Source organism: Suricata suricatta, chromosome 14 (assembly GCF_006229205.1).
Source record: "Suricata suricatta isolate VVHF042 chromosome 14, meerkat_22Aug2017_6uvM2_HiC, whole genome shotgun sequence".
NCBI classification, from domain to species: Eukaryota; Metazoa; Chordata; class Mammalia; order Carnivora; family Herpestidae; genus Suricata; species Suricata suricatta.
Window position 1 is genome coordinate 23183725 of NC_043713.1, and position 17395 is coordinate 23201119.

The 17395-nt window shown below is 50.9% G+C and overlaps 1 protein-coding gene across 3 annotated transcripts in view; it reads right to left on the reverse strand.

Annotated features, from left to right (window-relative positions):
• The window catches only part of MAPK4 (mitogen-activated protein kinase 4), a 144967-nt gene that overhangs the window by 41888 nt on the left and 85684 nt on the right, over window positions 1-17395 (reverse strand). For all 3 annotated transcript variants that reach the window (XM_029922778.1, XM_029922776.1, XM_029922779.1), the window contains exon 2: window positions 7963-9391. In XM_029922778.1, the coding sequence (XP_029778638.1) occupies window positions 7963-8508 (546 nt within the window). In that variant the 5' untranslated portion in view covers window positions 8509-9391. The remainder of the gene's footprint in view (window positions 1-7962; window positions 9392-17395) is intronic.

Sequence of the window (17395 nt, forward strand, 5' to 3'; positions counted from 1 at the left end):
GGATGCTCTATATACTAAGCCAGTCAGGCGCCCCAAAGCAATGACATTTTTAAGTACTAAGAGACAAAATATTATAGATTCAGAATTTCATATCTAGAGAAAACAAACTTCAAAACTGAGAGCATGGGGCACTTGGGTGGCTCAGTTGGTTCAGCGTCTGAGTTCACCTCAGGTCATGATCTCACAGCTCATGAATTCGAGCCCAGTATTGGGCTCTGTGCTGACAGCTCAGAGCCTGGAGCCTGGAGCCTGCTTTGGACTCTATGTCTCCGTCTCTCTTTACCCCTCCCCTGCTCGCACTCTGTCTCTCTCTCTCTCTCTCTCTCAGAAATAAACAAACATTAAAAAACAAAAACAATGGGGCACCTGGGTGGCTCAGTCGGTTAAGCGGCCAGCTTCGGCTCAGGTCATGATCTCGCAGTTCGTGGGTTCGAGCCCCGCATCGGGCTCTGTGCTGACAGCTAGCTCAGAGCCTGGAGCCTGCTTTAGATTCTGTGTCTCCCTCTCTCTCTGACCCTCCCTTGCTTGTGCTATCTTTCTCTGTCTCTCAAAAATAAATAAAAGACATAAAAAAAAAAACGAGCACAAAATTGTGGCATTTGGGTGGCTCAGTTGGTTGAGCATCCAATCCTTGGTTTCAGCTCAGGTCATGATCTCACAGTTCGTGGGATCGGACCCTGAAAGGGGCTCTGCACTAACAGTGTAAAGCCTGCTTGGGATTCTCTCTCTCTCTCTCTCTCTCTCTCTCTCTCTCCGTGCAGGCTCACTCTCTCTCTCTCTCAAAAGAAATAAATAAATTTTTTAAAAAATGAAAGCTTTTTTAGATAAAGAAAGAATTTGTCAGCAGCAAGCCTGTACCACATGAAATACTAGCCCCTCTCCAGCATCGCTGGGAGGAAGCAGACTTCAGCTGTGAGGTGAGCACCAAGAGAGTGAGTAGGCTGGTGTGGAAAATAAGGAGGCAGCTACTGATTCCCCTTTACATTTTTAAAAAAAAGTTTACTTATTTATTTTGAGAGAGAGAGAAAGAGACATAGAGTGTGCAAGCAGAGGAGGGATGGAGAGAGAGGGAAAGAAAGAGAATCCCAAGCAGGCTTTGTCCACACTGTAAGCACGGAGCCCAATGTGGGGCTCAAGCACACAAACCGTGAGATCATGACCTGAGCTGAAATCGAGTCAGATGCTTAACCAACTGAGCCACACAGGCACCCTATTCCTTTGCACTTTTAATCAACAGCTCAGCCCAGTGAGAGGCAGTCCTGCAGGCACATGAGACACGGTGAGCTCTGAGAGGGCAGGGAAGGCAGTGAGCATGGCCGATATGCACCTGTGTGGCTAAGCCCGCAGCAGAACAATGAAAGACCTGTGAGCCGCTTGGGAAACTGGCACTGCTCCAGGCCTCTGATTTCCTCACTCATCACCTCGGCCTCGCTCCCAGACACTCCTAGATCTCGCTATGATCTGGCAATAAAGGGTCAATTCCTGGCAAGCAGGGCACCTCCGGGACCCTGCCTGAAGCCCCTGGCCGGGTTCCTTTCCAATCGGTGGTGCCTGGGCCACGCCGGTTGTAACAGATGTTTAATATCGCTCCTGGAGCTACATGGGGTTCCTTCCCAGGAAGGGAGGCCTGGGTGTGAGGCTCTGGGAGTGGGCAGAAGAAGACCCCAGGAGGCCCAGGGACAGAGCCAGGACCCAGCCGCTGGGGGCGGAGGGCGCAGTGGGCAGGGGAAGGGAGGCACCGAAAGCCGACAAAATTAGCTTTCCAAGCTGGCCTGAGTTTTCAGGGACACTTGACTCTCTAGTACAGCCTCTGCTCTAATCCCTGAGGTCATGTTTTTCCCTTTTAAAAAGGGATATTTCATAGTCTTTTAAATAAATCTTTTCGGCTCCACTGATTTGGAATAACATGCTTAGCAGCTTAAGACCTTCTAGCTGGACCTTCAGCAAGTTGTCCTTCCACGAGCCCATTTTCTCATGAAATGCTGGTGGCCCAGTATGGCTGGGACTCTCCTGGTGCCGGCACTGGGGACCCTAGTCCTATCCTGGGATCCCGGGCAAGCCCTTTTTCACTCCAGGCATGTAGGACCTGCGCCTCATTCTCTGCCTCTGCAATGTGGACATCGCCCAAATCTCAGCCCACAGAACACCAAATGGACACTCTCTTGATCAGCAGAATGAGATCTGTGCATTTCAGGCACAGAAAGGAGCATTCCTCCTCTGAGTTTCAGTTTAAAGGGAATCAGAGCTTTGGGGGGGACGGGGACTAAAGAGTGTGTTCTGCCCAGGCAGATGGGGAGGTTAAGGTGGACAGGAAGCCGTCAAAGGAAGGCGGTGGCCAGGAGGTGGGGTTGATCAACATGATGAAAGCAGCATGAACAGAGCCGACCAAAGCTCGGTGCGAAGCCTTTGGAAGCTGGCTGCGTGTGTTCGACATCACGCACCCTTCTGGCTCCTTTGGGACCTTGAACCACAAGCCTTAACAAACTACGGTAATCTGCTCAGCCTTCAACCGCTCCGTCTCACTGAACTGTGAATCCTATGTCCATTGTTGAATAACACCTAGGGAAGTCATTCACACCGGAATGAAAGGGGCACGTTTTCTAAAATCATTGTCCGTATCACCCAAGCACTGTGAAAATCACACCTGAACAGAACCTACACTCCTTTCGGTGTTGATCCCTGGCTTTTGTAGCTTTCCACCAAACGTGAAGGATGCTGGGCAGGCCAGGCAGCGTCCAGTGCGATGTGATGGAGGCCCTAACAGTCGTCTTGCCTATGACAACCTTCAAAATCCCGTCACAGGGCCTGATTTCTCCGCCGTCAACGGCCCCATTTACTTAAAGTATCTGCTTCAAATACAACCCCATCATCTGGGGGTTCGTAGCCTTCTTCCTCCGTGCGGACGTTTGCGGACAAGGCTGCAGGGACCAGCAAGCACACCGGGAGCATCAGCATTCTGTCCACGGACAAGCTATTCTGTGTCTTCGGGATCAGCGGCACTTGAAAGTTAAGCGGCATCAGAATCAGCTGGAGGCTTGTGAAAACACAGCTTGCCGGGGTCACCCCGAGTTTCTCGTTTGGCGGGCCTGAAGGGAACCAGAGACTCCGTACTGCTGACCGCCCCCAGGTGAGGACGACACCCACTTTGAGAATCAGTCAGTGTCCTAGTGATTTGTAAGGCATCTTCCTGAGATATGCAAGCATTCTGATAGGGCACGAGGTATGAAGACAGAGGGTTCTGAAACAGCAAGGGGTCAGGGCCCAAAGGCAGGCCAGCTTTACAGAAAACTTAAGACTTTCCTGAGTCTGAAACACAGGAGCCACGGGCTGTCAAAATTCTGATGGGCCTCTTACTCTTGCTTTCCTTTCTGGGTATTTTCTGCCCACTGTCCCCAAGAAAGGCAAGTCTGCTGGCCATGCCCGAGCAGCCCCAGGGGTGGCCCCTCCAGGAGGAAGGTGGAAAGTGTGTTCACTTAGCTCATCTAGCTGTCAGCACGCCGCAGGCTCCCCAGGGCTCCTGACACCTCTTGGAATTTACACAGGACTCCGTGAAGTCTTTTTTTTCTTAATTTCTTTTAATGTTTTATTTATTTTTGAGAGAGAGAGACAGCATGAGCAGGGGAGGGTCAGAGAGAGAGGGAGACATACAATCTGAAGATAGGCCCCAGGCTCTGAGCTAGCAGTCAGTACAGAGTCCTACTTGGGGCTCAAACCCATGAACCATGAGATCATGACCTGAGCCCAAGTCAGACACTTAATGGACTGAGCCACCCAGGTGCCCCAGGACTCCGTGAAGTCTTAACAAAAGTGTTTCTCCTCTTGGAGATCATCTACTTCCTAAAAGGATGAATTCAAAGTTAAACACGCTCCGACCCTTCAGCAGCCTCTTCAAGGAACTACTCAGCAGGCTGGCCAGGGAGGTGGGAGGAAACGGATCACAACCGGAGCAGAGGCTGGGAAGCCACTCTCCAGGTAGGGCCTCATGACCCGCCCCCCACGGCCACATCAGGAGTCGGTTCCGTATTTCAGTGCAGGGGAAACTGAGACCTGAATGTCTGTGTGGTACCATCATGGGACCTACTGGGCATATGGTTCTGTTAGTGATCTAGCTCTTCGTACATCTGAAAGCACTCCGACATCTTCCACTTGAACCCTATGAAATAAGCAGATGGGAATAGTGACCCTATGTGACAGAGAAGACCACTGGGAAGAGAGGCACAGAAAAGCCGGCGGGCATGGGTTTGAGATGGGTGTGTTGGCCACACTCATCGTGAGGTCTTGAGAGGGTCTCCTCCCTGTCTGAGGCCTCAGTTTTGTCAACTGTGAAACAAAAGGGATGGACAAGGTGATGGCGAGGTCTTCTTACAGATCTCGTAATCAGGAATGAGCTGCCCAAAGCAAAAGACTTGCCCGACGTCACGCACATCAGTGAGGTGACTAATAGTGACACAGGAGATGAGTGCTCCCTGTGCCATGGAGAAAGCCATTAGAGCACTCCCACTGTCACCTGCTGCCATTCCTGGGACAGTGTGGGCTAACTGGAAACTCCAGCTGTCCTCTAGACCTAGCAAAGACTGAGAGCCCTCAGGGAGGGAAGGCAGGGAGGCCGGGCATGCTCCCTGACTGTGTCTGCAGCCCCGGTGCCGTCCGCTGACCTCACCGGAGAAGAGCAGGCCATCTGCACTGGCACCTCCTCTCCATACCTGCTCAGTGGATGCTCACCCCATGGCAGGCCCTGGGCTAGACCAGGGGGTGTGGAAGTGAAGAAGACTCCCTGTCCCCCCAGGAAGAAGTCACAGTGAGGAAAGTGAGACTGGGTGCTGCACGCTACTGGCTGGGTTGTGCTCAACCAAGGGGCCAAGTCCAGCTGCCAGTCGGATCACAGAGCCTGTCCCTGGCACCGGGCTGAATCGGCCTGGAAAAAGGATGCCCTTTGATAACCCACACACAAGCACTGGCTGTGGCCCAAATGGGCACAGTCTTCTTCCAGGTGAGTGCAGGATCCATAAAACTTCAGGAGGGGTCAAGTAGAGAGCAATTCCCACACGGACCCCATCCTCCACGCACCATGGGGAGACCAGATGCACACGTCTGACCCCAACCAAGCCACTGGCTGGAAGCATTACGTGCTCTCATTCTGAGAGTCAACCCCTCTAACCATATGGAATCAATGAGCCCCAATAGCTTCCTATCTGGAATGTGCTGGTAAACGCCTATTCTCCCATCTGTTTGAGACAGTCAATGAGATCAACAGGGTCATGTCTCAGGAGCAGCGAGCGGACTTCCTGGGGAAAACAAGATGAACACGACACGTTCTCAAGGACCAAGGGGCTCTTGGTCAAGGGGAGCACAGAAGATGCAAACACAATGGCCCACAAGACAGAGCAGAGAATGCTAGATGCTAAAAGGTCCGGGTAATGGGATGGGAAAGAGCGGACATGGGAATTCACAGGAAGGAAAGACAAATTCCTACCGAGGACAGCAAGCCTTCATGAAGGAGACGGTGTGTGGAAAGGCCCTGCACAGAGATGGGAGGAGGCCCACCTTCTAGAGCCCCTCCTGGCAGTCAGCCAAATAATCTCGAGATAGCCTTTCCTCTCCATTTGAAAATGGACCCTTGGCCCTGAGTGCCTCACAGCACTTGGAGGATTAAATAAGAACTGATTTAAATCCATATTGGGTAAATAAAAGCACCAAATATAAAGCTTTTGTCATCAGCTGAAGAAGAACAAGGAGGAGACTCCAAGCCGACAGTGTGTGAGGGAGACGGGGTGCAGGGAATGCCGGCCAAACACGGGGCTCACGACTGGCTCCAACCATTGTTTTTAGCTGCCCACAGCTAGCTTTATTGAAGAGACTCTAAGAAGAGTAAGTCAGAACATCTAAATTTCTTCAGCATCAGGAAAATGAAAGTCCCAACCAGAGAAGTGTCTGCCCACCTCTGAGTGACAGGAGCACAGCCACTCACACCTGGTGGCGGGTGAACGTGGGCCTGGGCCCGGTGTGTGCAGCAGACACTCACTCACCATGGACGGGCTCCTTACTGCTTTCCAAGGGCCTTTACACTCATGCTCCATTTTGATTTGTAACCACAGGCCAGGGGCGCGACGGCGCATATAAGCATCCCCGTCAAAGATGGGGGAACCAGGGCTCCCAGAGGGCAAGGGACTGTCCGTGTCCCGAGAGAGCGGGTGTCAGTAGGGAGCCTGGACCCCCGCCTCCCCACTTCCTCACACCAGGCACCTTCTAACAAGTGTTGCTACAATCGATCTTCACCCCCACAAATCACCATCCCTGACTCTAGCGACGGTCTCCTGCGCGCTGTTCAGAGCACATTCCCTGGACACATCACTTAATCAGACCCTTTCATCTAGGAAGGTCCTAGCTTTACTTCCAAAGGGACTGGTTTACTCCAATTCTGAAAGTGGTTTTGTGCAGAAATAAGTATCATGGAATCTTTGGGCCTTTTACCAAATAAGAATTGATTTGGGTTAAAACCTTCAGTCCAACTGTTTGGAGTCATTGCTTCTTAGAAGAAGGTACAAACAGCAAAGGGCATTAGGAAGGGCTTTTTTTTTTTTTTTTAATCCATGGATATTCTTTCCTACAAAGTCGCCTATCAGTTTTGACAGATGGCCTGGCCACAGGAAGGGGGGCAGGGGCAAATTCGTGGTTAAGGTGACAATGAGGAACTAGAGCCAGCTGGGCTGATTTGGGGTCTGAAATCTGGGCTGGAGCCCAAGGTCCAGCGGGGGAGGGTGGGACAGGGAGCCCTGCCCTCCCCCCCCCCCCCCCCCCCCCCCCCCCCCCCGCCCCCTGGACACCCTCTCATGGCAGCTGCAGGACACGTCAGTGCCTTTCTGGGAGTCTATGACTTTCTGGCTACAGGCAGAGAAGGTGGCAAGGGAAAGCAGAGGAATGGGGCCTCAGGGAGAAAGCTGAAGCAGGTTCAAGGTCAGGGCTACCCTCCCCTTTTATGACCCACCTCAGTCCCTTGGCTGATAACAGTTTATGGCATACCTACATCCTAGGGAATGTTTTCATTCTAATAAAAATTCATGGGTCAAGGTTTCGGGCAGCAGGCTGGGAATCACACTCACCCCCAGCTCTGTTGAGGGATGTCTGCTGTGTGCTCAGCAGCTCCCCTAAGTGGCAGGAACAGGGGAGGGGGGAGGGGCAATACAACTCCAAAGGACTCCCAGTTCCTGAAGGAAGCAGTGAATTAGTTAAAAAGAGGCCCGGGGCCTTGAGAGGGAGTGTCCATATCTCCATCCGTGTGGCCGGGTCAGCTCTATCTCGGTGCTGGTGGACATTTAGCCACCCTGACACTTGTGGTCTCAGGACCCTCTAGACATCTGTAGTTTCAGTATGGCACCGAGAGGCCAGCGCGTCGTGGGCCCCGGGAGAGTTGAGCCATTAGCTAGACGGTGTACACTGAGGATTAGTTTATCAGTTTAACCGTTTGTGCTCTCTGTCCACGGCCAGAGAGGATGGGACACAGAGTGGGAAAAGGAAGCAAGCTGAACTGGAGTTTAGATAAGGCTGGTAGGGGGAGGGGCATCAGTGGGAGTCCTGAGCGGACAGTGGGGAGACGTGGTTATTAGGTGGATGGCAGGGAAAGAGGATGCTAGAGGCAAATTCACCAACCACATAGTTTTGAAGTCATAGACTTTAGAACTGGAAGAAATCTTAGAGATCATCTGGTCCCACCCCATCTTGTGAAGCTAGGAATTCTTGGTCATGGTCATGGGGTGGAGCCAAGACTAAGAACCAGGCCACACCCCCACACCCCCTACCCCAACTTGACCAGCAACTGCTTTTTGGCCCAGTGATCTTTCTGGTGCCCTCCAGCCTCTAGTCCCTGGATCCCAATGGAGCTACGGATAATACTCTTTTGACCAGGTATGAGCATTCTTGAGGGTTCTGTGGACCACCGGTTTCTGCCCTTTCACCCAGACGTACCTTGTGTGAATAATGCTGGTCAACAATCCTCGCCAACCCGAAATCCCCGATCTTGAGCACGAGGTCCTCCGTGCTGATGAAGATGTTGGCGGGCTTCAGGTCCCTGTGCAGCACGTTGGCGGAGTGGATGTACTTGAGCCCCCGCAGCAGCTGGTACATGAAGAGCTTCGCGTGCTCCTCTGTCAGGGTGCCCTGCTCCAGCAGGCGCGCCAAGTCAGTCTCCATGTACTCCTGGACGATGTAGGCCACGCTGAACTTGAACAGCTCGCCCTGTAGGTCAGCACCCTTGGGCCCCAGCACCTCATACACCTTCACGATGTTGTCATGGTCCAGGCGCCGGATGATCTTGATCTCCCGGAGTGCGTGCTTCATGCTGCGGGCATCACTCAGGGTAATCTTCTTCACGGCCACCTTCCGGCAGGCCCTGCTGTCCACGGCCGACAGCACCAGCCCATTGACACCAAAACCCAGGGGTTGGAAGTCAACGAAGCGCCCGCCAAGATCATACCCATAGACACTGGCGATGCAGTCGCCCTTCTCGGCCATCGTTGGCTCAGTGCTCAGGCTCTGCCTGTGTGATGACGGGGCAGTCAAAATCGGCCAAGTTCCGAGCAGCAGTCTCCCCAACACACCTCATTCTGTTGAGTCCCAAAGCTGAGGGGTGCCTTTTCTCATGCTGATGTCGCTGCCACCAGCTCTCTGGAGACAGGAGGGGCATGTGTCCATGCTGAGCTACGGAAGGCGAAGGCTCAGACGATCTTAACTTGCATTGGGAGGGCTGTGCGCCAACTCCTATGTGCCCTGAACTCTGCCCGAAGCTTAGAATGGCTCATGCTTTTTTCAACTGTAGCATCTTGGAAAGAAAAACCAGTTTCATTATCTACGTGAATGTGAAGTTTTCTACCATAACGGACCTCAAGGTAAAAGAGGCAGAAACTCTCCCCTTTAAAACTTTTGTTAAAAGAGGTTCCTCCTGGCTGAAATGCAGAGCTGTTAGTGAGCTGTGTTCCTTTACGATGGTCCAAAGCTCAGTTCTATCACAGCTTCCAGCGGCTTGTCGCTATTCTGCGTCCTGAGCTGTAGGAAGGGATCCCAGCAATGGATTCTGGAGGCTTCTAGGGGCTTCTTTTACCTCTGTCAGCTCTCTTGTCTACCAGCCCCTGCTAGGTGTCATAGCCCACATCAGGCTGGTGAGCACTGGTGAAGAAAGTCAGAGAAACCCAACCACCTTTTGTGAGCTTTACACCAAGTTACACCTCAAGTCCCAAATCCGAGGGGCACTCAGCTGCCAGGCCAGGGTCCTCCAGAGGCTTCTGTAGGGCAGCATCCTCTGTCACCCCCTCATCCATGCCACCTTTAACAAGACTGTGTTCTGCTGGACTCCGGGAAGCTGCAGGAATGCGGCATCTTTCAGACCACGTCTCCTTTCCTGTCAAAGAAATAACGTTGGGTAAATTTCCACACTCCAGCTTCCCAACACCTTCCCACTTGAGTGTCCTTTGTTAACCAGCCCAAGTGTTATTTGATCCGTCCAAGCCGCTGAAACACTGCTTGCTCAGGGAATTCCAGGCTTTGCACTGCCCAGCCAACCTCCTGCTGTGAGCAGCACTCCCCAGGAAGAGAGAGAAGATGCACTGATTTGATAAGATCATCAAATGGTGCGCCTTTTATGTAAATGCCTGCTCCCCAAAGGTTAATGCACGCGAATTGTGGGTGGGAATGATCCACTTCGACTTTTGAGAAATTAATTTGCTATGCTTTCCAAATACATACATCAGCATTTGCTGGGAATGTTGAGAATGAAAAGTAGACAGAAAATAAAGGATCAATAATTTTTCTTTTCTACTTGGACCCCTTTTCTTCCTTCTTTTGCAAATGTCTTTGAATATTTTAAGGGAATTTGCCATGTGCTGGCATTTAATTACATGGGTATCTCTCACTTCCCATAGAAGTGGCAAAAGCACACATACCAAGTAAGAAGGAAATTGTATTGTCACCCTAAAAAAGGGATTCTCTGCCCAGCAAAGCAGAACACAGACTTCTTAGCATGACACCAGGACTGGCATGGTGAACTGTATTCTCTCTGATGGTAGCGACCTAGCTCTTCAAAATAGTGGCTCAAATCCTATCATGACTGCCCCCTGGCGGCTGCTGACTCAAATTACAGGCATAGAACCTAAGTGGGGAGAAAAAAACTGCAAAACAATGTAAATTCTGACCTCTGGAGACAAGGCAATGTTATAGCTTCTGAGGGACTGGCAGCTTTTATAAGTTTATTAAGTCCATGGACATTCAGAGAACAGACACCATGCCCTGCACAAAGGAGTGAATCTAGTTCTTACCATATTATAGAGCCCCCTGTAGGGATGCTTTCATATCTGAACTTTGCACAACTCTGCAAATGCTAAATGAAACAAAACAACTGTAAACTCAACGTCTGAAATTAAGGGAGATGATTAGGGGACACAGATGACTTGAAATCAGATCCCCTCTAAAGACTTCTAATGAAAGAGATTTGCCAAGGGCCTGGAACACAGTAATTGCTGAACAGATTCTAGCTATTGATGACTTTGTTAAAAATGTCCTTGGACTTAAGTAAGAGGCACCGAGGATTCTAATGTTTTGACAAACTCTTCAGCAGTCCCACTCTGCATGTTTTTATTGGTCCCAGCAACAAAATAACCACAGTCTTACAGGATTTCAGACTGGGAAGCGGTCACAGCCAACAAGTCCAGTGGTCCTTAACTGGGGATGGTGCCACCTCCTTGGTTCATTTGACCAGGAGTCACTACCGGCCTTTAACGGGCAGGGCCAGATTTGCTAGCCATCCTGCCAGTGAATAGCTGACACCCACCCCCAAGTGCCAGCACCTCCACTGAGAGACAAGGATTCTGGCCCAAGGCCTCACTTTGCAGACAAGGGCTCCGAGGCTCAGAGAACAGCAGCTCAATGTCTCTAGCAGAGACAGGGGCAATAACACATTGGATGAATTGAGAAATGAATACCACTCACTCTGTCTGAGGATTCCTTGCCCATTAGAGATTGTGCTGGGACCAGCCTCTGAGTCACACTCTGTGGCCCATGCTAGTGAAGTCTGCCTGGATACCTAATTGAGGGGAACAAAAGAACCACCCCAGTGCCCCAGTCCAGCCTCCTCTGGCTCCTGCTGCCCCTCACGTAACAGAGACTAAATTAAAGCTTCTTTCACTGTCTCCCCATAGGCCTGGTCCAGTTCCCAAGGGCACAGCAAGCAGGCAATCACATATTTTGCTTTATGAGAAGAGACACTTAAGCCTTCTTCCCTTTCCAGCTCCCACTGGGTTGTAAACAGACAGGACTGAGCACCTAAGCGAGGAGATGACATCACCAGCAAGCAAAAGCAAGGTTTGTTCCAGATCAGCTGCAATGCAGATAATCTGTGAATAATTAAGAGGTGCTGTGCTTATTTTTTAACACTCGTTCCTCTTCCCCTAGCGTGGGGTAGGGACTCTCTCCCCTGTGCAAACGCACGTGCGCATGCGTGCGCCTCTGTGTGGGTGTGAGTGAGGGGTCTCCCCAACGTGCGATCGGCTCCAGTGGGCAGCTACCGTGTCACCTTGAAAAGACTTGCTTCCAGCTACTCTGCCTTCCTCATGGGCCTCTAAATACTCTCTTTCAGTTCTTGCCTTCCTTCTTTGCTTGCACCATCCCAGTTCCTGGAATGTTCTCCTGCTTCCTCCCCACATGCCAAAGTCCTGTCCATCACTCAGAATCCAGATGGCATCTCACTTCTGCTCCAGAGTTCCGGGTCCAGAAGTGTCCCGGGTGACATCCTCCCTTGCCTAAACTGCAGTGTTCTTGTGTGTGCCGTCTTTGACATTAACCATATATTAAGCTGGGCTGTTTTTGAACGTTTTTATATGTGTCCATCTCCCAACGGAACCTCAAGCTTCTCCAGTCCAGGGCACAAGGCAGCACTCAGACACTATCTGACGTGGGGGGCGCCGTGGGCGGCTCAGTCAGTTGAGTGTTCAACTCGGCTCACATCATGATCTCATGGTTCATGGGATCAAGCCCTTCGTTGGGCTCTGTGCTGATAGTGTGGAGCCTGCTTGGGATTCTCTCTCTTCCCTTCTCTCTTTCTGCCCTTCCCCTGCTCATTCTCTCTTTCAAAATAAATAAATACACTTTTCAAAAAGTTAAAGAAAAAAGAAAAGGAAACTAAATGGCTTGGATGTACATTCGTCCAATGCCAAGGAACATTCGTTACGTCTGCATAGTCATCTTGCCCACATTTCCTAGATGATCCACCTCCCCTCCCTAATTCTGCTGCTGCAACACAACTTGTTCAGGAGGGCTTTTCTCACAAGCCCCAACCACCCAGACATCAGATTTCTTAACTTCAACCCTCTCGGTATCACGTACTGCTCAGAGGCTGCCTCTCTTAGAATTCCAGCACTAACCAGGCAGCCCCTTCTCTGTTCCAGTGTGAGTTTACCATTCCTCATCCCTTCTCAGCCCTCTTTGCTTTTTAAGTTTCTTTCTGTAATTCCTCTAACATTTCCACTGTAAACCTTTAGCCTCTCTCCACAGGTGGACTGGTTACAAAACATCTATGACCTAAGATGTCTTGGATTCGGGGTTCATTGTTTGCATGCCACAACAGGGGACACGAGCCCGCCGGCCCTCGAGAGGGGCAGATCTGGCATCTGGATGTGCCCACCTGGGCAGAGGAGGCCGCCACGTGGGCTCAGGGCAGAGCACAGCCACTCTCCATCTGAATTCCGTGACTCAGAGCTGCTCTAAGTCAGGTGTGATTTCAAACCAGGCAGTTGGCATTCACCTTGAAGGAAGGAAAGGTCAAGGGTTCAGCTGTGCTCGAATGACAATGAGCAAGAAGAATGCATGCAACTCCTGTGAGGGGAGCCCAGGCTCCCGTGATGCACGGGGAATGTTATACTAAAACGCAGGAGTAGAAATACCAACCCCAGGACTCCGAGCAGTGGACCTTCATCTCTCCACTGACTTCCCACGGATTCTCCTGCAATACTTCGGTTGAGGCCAATTAATTATGCTCTCACGCATCCAGCCTTTTAACATGTGGAGACAAACCAGAAACGAGATGGTGTGTGCCAACTGTCCCTTGCTGGGTTTCCTGGGGAGCTCGTTTACAAAGCAGCTTTGGAAATTCTAAATTTAGACTCAACTCTGCCTGCTCCGATCCTCCCAAACCACATGCTGCTGTTGACTTTCAGCAGGAACTACGGCCCCCAAGGAGGTGCTGATATTTCACGGACAGTACCTTTTCTCTCTTGGACACTCAAAAACTTGCAGGAAGTCCTTCTTAGGCAGGGCTGATGTTTACAGTTGAACAGGCTGCACACTGCACAACTCTAGGTGGCATCATTCACATTATAGTCCAGTCTGTCTGACTCTAAGGTTCGTGACCCTTATCATTATAGTCCACATGAATAAAATCCTCTAGACCAGAGATCAGCAAACTATTCCATAAAGGGCCAGAGAATAAACATCTAAGGCTTTGCAGGACATACCATCTCTGTTGTAACTACTCAACCCTGCCTTGTAGCACAAAGGCAGCCATAGATAATCCCCAAACAAAGGGCATGGCTGCATTTCAAAAAAGTTTTATTTATAAAAACAGGTGGGAGAATGAATTTAGTTAGAGGGCCACAGTCTGTCGATCCCTGCTCTAGACTGTGCAGGAACATTCTCTCGGTTGTTCCTAAGGAGGCACCGAAGTGTGCCGTAACCTGGACCTTTTTTCCGGCCCCTGCATGGTCTCCCCCATCCTTGGACTCGGTCCTCTTGTTGCCCCTCATGCCCTCATGGTGGCGCTACCTGAGGCCTGCCCTCCCAGGGCGCTATTCTGGGCTCAGGCCCAGTTAAGCCTGTTTGCAGGTTTCATGGCCTCAAGGCCCACAAGTTACCTTCAATTTCTGCTTCCATTTCTTCTATTTCTGACTCTCTGGTACTGTTGAGGGTATTGTTGATGTGCCTCATTCCTACACACCCACTTGCATTTTCAATGGCTTTCTGGAGAGGTGGTGAAGGCAACCTGATGAAGATGGGTAGCTATGCTGACTGAGGGTCACCATTGGGTCACCATGGGCCAGGAGCTGTGCCTGATGATTTCAGCGGGGTCTCACCACAGCCCCACGAGGTTTGTGTCACGTTCCCATGAAGCCTCCAGACGGAAGTGACTTGCCCCAAATCACACAGCCAGCAGGAGAGGACTCTAAAGGCCATGCTTCTCGACACCGTGGCACATTATCTGGCCCCGCATGAGTGATTCCCACCACGAACCACCTAGGCCCAGACTGCCCAGGCTATAGAAGGGCCACACCTTCTGGTACTTTTCAAATTAAATCAAGACGTAGCCACCTTTTCAGTTTGTGTTTGGCCCCAAAGTGGAGGCCACAGTTCATGGCCCACTTTCTGGAAACAGAAAGTGAGAGATAGAACATTAAAATGAGTTTAGGAGTTGGGTCGCTTGGGTGGCTCAGTTGGTTAAGCGTCTGACTTCAGCTCAGGTCATGATCTCACGGTTTGTGAGTTTAGCCCTGCATCGGGCTCTGTGCTGACAGCTCAGAGCCTGGAGCCTGCTTCAGCTTCTGTGTCTCCCTCTCTTTCTGCCCCTCCCTGCTCATGCTCTGTCTCTCAATAATGAAAACATTAAAAATATTTTTTAATGAGTTTAAGAGTCAAGAAAAAAATCAAAACCAAAATGACAAGTTTAAACAACCATAGCCCTGCCTTCCAACTTTTCCTTGACCTCTTGGCTAACGTAAGCCTCAGACAAGCCAGAGCCCGGGCTGCAGAGACTGGCCATCCTAGACGTGAATTGAGCTGAACCGTCTCCCAGCATCCTGATTCACAAGGTCCTGGGGCTGACACTGGCCGCCTGCCCAGGAAACATTCCCACTTCCTCCGAACGAACAGAAAGCAGGTCTGGGTCAGTTGTTAATGCAGCTGAACGCAACGGAGGGATGATGCGGAATGGTCCTAAACCGGGGAATCTCGGCCTCGCCATGACGGACACTGTGAGCCAGGGCATGCTCAGCTGTGGGGCTGACCTGTGCACTTACAGCATCTTCGTCGGCACTGCAACCTCTACCCACTAGATGCCAAGGTACCCCCAAGTTGGGACAACCAACAGGTCTTTAAACATTGAAACCTATCACTGATGGGGGAGGCACATAACCACTCCTGGCTGAGAACCACGGTCTCGGGACCACGGCCACCATTCCCAGCAGTAAGGGTACTAGCCTTTGAGCAGAAGACTTGTTTTGTGGAGCCATATGGTGCAATGGGGTCACCAGTTTAGCAACCTTGGACTCTACCCACTGTATCTCAATAGCATTTCTGGTTCCTGTGACAGCCTCACACATTTTCAACACCCTACAGGGCAATGGCATATCCTCTACTCATCCCTGCTGAGTCAAAATCGTGGTAACCCAATCTCCTTTGCCAGCAGTTGGCTTACGGGTGGTCATATGATCCAATTCTGCATGGGAAGTATTCAAGGAAAGTCTGCCATGGGGAAAGGTGCTCAGGAAAAGTCTTCCTCCTCAAGAAGTAGCACCACTTGCATCTTTGGATGCAGTTGTGGGAGAATGTTGGTGCATTAGCAGCCATTTTTTGAACATGTGGAAACAAGCTTGGGGACAAAGGCCAGCAAAGAAGAGCTAGCACATGAGCCTGGAGCATGGCTGACATGGCTGCGTAGCTGAGCCAAACCTGGAAATGCTTCCAGCTTTCTTGGCCAAGTGAGGTTGTTAAACTCTGCTATTGTTTAAGATACTTTTACTGCCTTTTTATTTTCTTTGACTTGAAGTTGAAATTATCAGATAGTAACTTGCCAGGTATGTGGCTGGTTGGGTGGGAGACAGAGATACAGAACACAGCTCCTGATCTCAAGGAGTTTCAGTCCTCTTGAGAACGAGGAACCACAGCAGTAACAATTACAGAAACAAGGAAGAACACTCAGGGACTGACTTGGTGACTTGGTGACTCCCACAGCAAGTGTAGGAGTTAGGATGAGGCTAACTGACTGATCAGCCAGAGAAGCCTCTTGGAAGATGTGGAAGGTAGCTTCTGAGATGGCGATCAATGACCCCACCTGAATGGCTCCAGGCCCTGTGCAATCCCCACCTCTGAAGAGCAGAACTTACAGACTCACTTTTTAAAAAAAATTTTTAAATGTTTTTTATTTATTTTTGAGAGACAGAGAGAAACAGCATGAGCAGGGGAGGGTCAGAGAGAGAGGGAGATACAGAATCTGAAACAGGCTCCAGGCTCTGAGCTAGCTGTCAGCACAGAGCCCGATGTGGGGCTTGAACCCACGAACCGCGAGATCATGACCTAAGCCGAAGCCGGACACTTAACCGAGTCACCCAGGCGCCCCAGACTCACTTTAAGAAACAGTATGGCAGAAATAATGAGAGGTCAATTCTGAGAGGAAATTATAAAAAGACTGTGGCTTCCATCTCGGGTGATCACTGTCAGGGAAGCCAGTGGCCATGTCCTAAGGGGGACACCCACATGAGTTCTTGCAAGGGGACCCTCTGAGGCCCGCTGGCCCCCTGGAAGCAGCCCTTCCCGGATGTGAGCCACAAGAGGACTACAGCCCTGGCCACAGCCTGATGAAGTCTCGAGAGAGATCTTACATCCCAGGCCCCCAGTTAAAGCAATGCCCAGTTTCCTGACCACAGAAACTGTGTGACAATAAATGTTTAAGCAGCTAAATTTTAGCGTGTTTGTTATACAGCAACAGATCACTGATATAGAGGAGAAACTTGGAGATCTGCAGTTCTTGTCATTTCAAGACGGAGAAGAGGCAAACTGGGCTGGAGACTTTAAGAGTTCTTGGGCCAGGGGTCCTGGGTCTTAGCTGGCTTGGATCTCATCATAATACAGAGCCAGACAGAGCCTTGGGGAAAGGGGGATCTTCACCTCTCTTTTTTCATTGATATAGCCCCCAGATCTCATCCTGTATCTGACATGCAGTAGGGACTCAAGAAATAAATGCCAGTTGACATAGGAATGGCTACATGTTTGCAGTAAGGTGTTGGTGATGAGAAAGTGTACCCCGAATGGAAAGCCAAATGAAAAACGTGTCCCTGAAGCCCAGGTCGGAAAGCTTTCTGAATCCCCCCAGGGTGAGTGGTAGGGAAAAGTGGGATTCAAGCACAGATGCCACACAGGCCCCAAAAGAGCACAGTGACTGGAAGGTGTTTCCTCACCAAGGAAGGGAGGGCGGGTCCCGAGGCAGTTGGCACTGTGTTCTCTCTCATTCTGATCACGGGGATGGAGATGGGGCTTGCCCTGGGCAGCAGCAGGGATGCTCCCAGAAATTGGGAGCAGTAACTCTTCCGCACTCCCCGGTTTTGACATGAAGCACGACCCTGACCCCCTCCACCCAGGAGGTGAGCCG